The sequence below is a fragment of the Vigna unguiculata genome, chromosome 7 (genome assembly GCF_004118075.2).
Source record: "Vigna unguiculata cultivar IT97K-499-35 chromosome 7, ASM411807v1, whole genome shotgun sequence".
NCBI lineage: Eukaryota > Viridiplantae > Streptophyta > Magnoliopsida > Fabales > Fabaceae > Vigna > Vigna unguiculata.
Window position 1 is genome coordinate 11815416 of NC_040285.1, and position 4438 is coordinate 11819853.

General features: G+C 38.7%; 1 protein-coding gene across 2 annotated transcripts; it reads right to left on the reverse strand.

Annotated features, from left to right (window-relative positions):
• Window positions 1–1550: 1550 nt before the first annotated feature.
• LOC114191471 (protein GPR107-like) lies at window positions 1551–4186 on the reverse strand. 2 transcript variants are annotated; one of them, XM_028080650.1, is made up of 2 exons: window positions 2638–4182; window positions 1551–2197 (listed from the first exon to the last, which is right to left on the reverse strand). In XM_028080650.1, the coding sequence occupies exon 1, from the start codon at window positions 3980–3982 to the stop codon at window positions 2663–2665; it is 1320 nt and encodes a 439-aa protein (XP_027936451.1). In that variant the 5' UTR covers window positions 3983–4182; the 3' UTR covers window positions 1551–2197; window positions 2638–2662. The 2 variants fall into 2 exon arrangements, with proteins under 2 accessions (XP_027936451.1, XP_027936452.1); XM_028080651.1 differs by having other exon boundaries at window positions 1555–2096; window positions 2638–4186.
• Between the last annotated feature and the right edge of the window lie 252 nt (window positions 4187–4438).

Below are 4438 nucleotides of genomic sequence, written 5' to 3' on the forward strand. Positions count from 1 at the left end.
TTAATACTTTTGGATCAAAACCTATTTTCACGCACATTCTTAACAAAATGATTATTTTTAACAACTACAATAATATTAAAAAGTCATAATACACTTTTATAAGAACATTAAAAATTGTTATGATCAAAGTATTTTCATGAGTAATAAAATTGATTAAAATTCATTACATGTTTCCAATAAAAAAGTATTGTATTTTCCAACACGTGGATGCCTAAATTTAATGAATAGGACGAATCTTATCAATCCCTTGCTATGAATGTCTCCCAAATCTTACCAATTAATTTTTGAAAATGTTACTTGCTTGAAGAAAACCAGACATGTATCCAATCAATTTCAAAACACAGATAAATCTAAATAGAAACCATATAAGTGTAAGTCTCATTAACATTTATCATGTACAATTTTTTTAACATTTTTCATGTATTAAATCAAATTTCAAAACACAGATAAATCTAAATAGAAACCATATAAATGTAAGTCTCATTAACATTTATTAAGTACAATTTTTTTTGACATTTTCTACCAAAAAAAATGTATTTTATTAATCGCATGTGCGTAACCTGGTTTTAATAATGATTAGAAGTGTTAATTCTAAACTTATAAAATAATAAAACTAAACTAAATTTAAAAAATAATTATTCACGATTAATTTAAACAAAATGATACTCAAACTCACGTAATTAAACTATACTAGGCTTCTGCAAATTTCCAATAAATTCTTCTAAAACAATAAGTTATATGGCAATTTCATCAAGCAAAATTTTGTATGAACAAGTTTAAAGTTAGATTAAAATCCTAATTTCATCCTATAATTTCCCTGAAAAATTCAATAAGATCTTCCTTTTTTATCTTATTCAATTAGTCCTCTAATTCTTTAAAATAATTCAATTATATACTTTAAGTTAGATTAACCTTAAATTATTTTTCTAATCACTTCATCTAAAAAATAAAATTAATTTGAATATTTAAACTTCTTAAATGAAGTGATTTGATATATTAATTTCAACCAAAATCTAACATCAATTTAACCAAAAACAATCTAATTAAATCATTTTATAAAATTAGAGGACTAAATTAGACCAAATAAAAACTAGAGATCTAATTGAATAAAAACTAAAGATCTAATTGAATTTTTTATAAGAATTAGAAGATTAAAAGAGTATTTTAGCCTTTTAATAAAGGAAAGAAAACTCTATCTATACCTTTCTATTTTAAGTAAAATTTCATAACAAATTATCTTGTGGTGGCAGATGATCATTCGAAGATATAACCAAACATTACTTCCATTTTCTCTAAAGAGCCCATAAGTGAAGATCAGATCCATGCATTGCAAAAATCTGTACACAACTATAATAAACTACCAAATCACTTGGACCATACAAAATTCAGGAGGTAAGGGTTAATCGGAGTATCGGACTAAACACCGTTTTGCACTCAAAGCATCATTTCTAAATATGAACATACAAAACATCGGCATCACAGCAATCAAAAGATGACACTAATATAAGCTGACTTCAAACCAAAAGCATGAGTGCACCAAGTTCAATGGATGAGTAAACCAACACAAATTATATCCTGTGCCTTAAAAGTTCATAAACTTTTCTGTTGCATCAACAAACTTCAAGAACTAGAACTATACTCAGTTTCTACATGAGCACCAATAGAAGATTATCCTCTCACGCAGAACTAGATCTATACTCCATTCAACTCGAACGGTTGGGGAAACACTACGAATACCAGAGAGATTATGATGTAAAAACCAATATGGCCTACCTTTTACAACGTAAGGTCGGGCTTTTTTTCCTAAACAAGTGAAGTTCACTGAGATAAGAACAGACATAAGGTGACTAGTTCTAACGCTTTCAAGCAGGAAACTCTACACTGAGTATCCGTTTTATATGAGTCTGCACAGTTTATATATCAAACAATAAACACAACAGCATTTCTAGCACATCTTTCACAAAATAGAACAAGTAAATACCAAGGGCGAATAAAAAATCATACATACATTTAATACGTAACTAGTTACGCAGTATAGTTAAACCACAAAATCCCCACTTGCCCATCAATCAAGTCTTGCTTTGCTTCAAGGTACTCTGAAAAAAAATGCGGAGCCAGGTATTACTCTGTTCAATTGCACCTTCATTTGCTCAATATGTCAATTTTCTCCTAAGTCATCCACGCATGCAACCATGCACTGATAAAAAAACATCAAAGCCCTTGTGAATTAAATCTAAAAATCAATCAATATTACAAATTATGACAGGAATGCCTTTTATCATAGAAGGAACACACACATGAAGAAAACTGCAAGACATCCTATGTAACATAAATCAAGAAGCAATTGCTATCACTAATTAAATGACAACCCTGAACAAAAATAGAGAACAACAAGAAAAGTTGAGATTGTGGACAGTAAAAATGCATTTGAGAGAGAAGTAACAACTAAGCGTGTACAGTACGGCTCCTAAAGTGAAAATGGCAGAGAACATGATCACACTCTTCCTTCTCTTCTGTTCCGCATATTAATTGCAAACACACACAAAAACTTAACATACTGACACAGTATTCAAGTATCGACACATCTCTAACAGTAGATGGATCAACTATCAAGTAGCAACAAAGTGATTGAAGAACCTGATATGTAGTCAGTGAATTTGTTTCACAGCTCAAATTCTTCATCCCTGAGGGCAATCTCCGCGGCCTCTTCTTCCTCCTCATCGAGCACAAAGTATTCATTCCTCTCCACAGGCCTAAACATGTAGAACATGACCACATAAAAGGCTAGGCTAGCAGTCTCCTCGGCGAGATTGCTCACCCACTGGTACTTGTACGCCGCAATGGTTTTAAGTGCAAAGACAACAATGCGCGTGAAGTACAAGTAGCCAATGACAACAATGTAGAACTGTCTGAAGAGGGTTAACTTGGCGAGGTTCCTGGCGGCTTTTCCGTCGGTTTTGGAGGTTTCCCTGAGAGACCTAATGGACCAGACGATAGGGAAGATTATGGCGCAGCAGCAGATGATGTCGACGAGCAAGAAGACCTGGTTCCAAGTGACCCAGTCCTTGATGAAGGGGCCGGTTTCACCGATGACTACGGAAGCGACGTTAGCGAGGAGCTGGAGGGGGATGACGATCATAAGGACCTTTTTTTCGCGCTCCTGGAGGAAAGGTTTGAGGAAGGACCAGCCAGTGCCGACGAGGACGATGACGGTGAAAAGGAGGACGACGCGGATGAACTGGAAGATGTAGAAGAGGACGTCCCAGCCATGGGGTGTACCCGTGATTTTGACGTAGTGCTTGTCCTCGGCGGCGCAGAGGAGGTTGAGGGCCTTCATGAGAAGAAGGGCACCCATGAGAAGGTGGATCCGGTGGAGGGAGCGGCGGTTGGAGTGGCAAAGGTAGAGCCAGAGGCCGAGGAAGGCGAAGTAGGCGACGGAGAAGAGGGAGAAAAGGGAGGGAAGCTGGGTCTGGCCGGCGGAGAGGTAGTCGCGGGAGTTGTCGGGGTCGAGGTTGTAGAGCGCCGTGTGGACCGCCATGGAGACGGAGGTTTCGGGCGCGCAATTGGCGAAGAAGAGACTGTATTCATTGGCGATTGTAACGGGGAAGGTGCGGTTGACGGAGGCGGCTGGAGGGGGAGAAAGGTCGCGGAAGGTGAAAAGGCTCTTGATGTAGTGCGAGTCAAGGACGCAGAAGCTAGGGTTTTGCTGGATCTCAATTAGGACTTGGAGAAGGGACTCTTCGCTCAGGAGGAAGAACCCTAACCGGGAAGGGTCTGGTTGCGACCCTGACGACGCCACAACGGACACAGAGGATACCGCGATCGACACGTGGCCAGTGTGCGTGAACCCGAATTTTTCCAAGAGGATCATGGGGCGAGTGTCGGAGGTTATGGTGAGGGTTTTTATCTCCGCCGTGGAGGGGGGAACGAGAAGGAGGAGCAGGAAGGCGGCGACGACGGTGGCTAAGGCAGTTTTCCCCATTTTTGACCGGCTAGGTTTTGACCGTTGGAAATTGGAAATGAGAAATTAGGGAAAGGAAAGGAGCAATGACCTGAAGATCGAAGTAAACGAGTGTTCCCTTGGGTTGTTGGCGTATGGTTGAAGGCAAATACGGTCGCAGCGTCGATGATTGCAATGTGGACAAACAATGCCGCGTTTGCAAACGACGTCGTGAGCAATTAGTCCTCACGCAACGCGGATATTGCAACAAATTTTAATATTCCCGAAAAGTGGCAATTTTTACATTGGGTTATTGTGGCCCAACTTCTTCACCGACCCAATTTTTTTTGGGCTTCTCCCTACACCTTCAATGATTTCTCTTGTACCTCTAAAACCTAAATTATTTCCATGTTTGTCTATGGTAAAAAAATCAGTTACTGTGAAGCCATTCACCGCGTATCTCTTCACCCCCGAAACCATACACTGCACCCCCCAAAT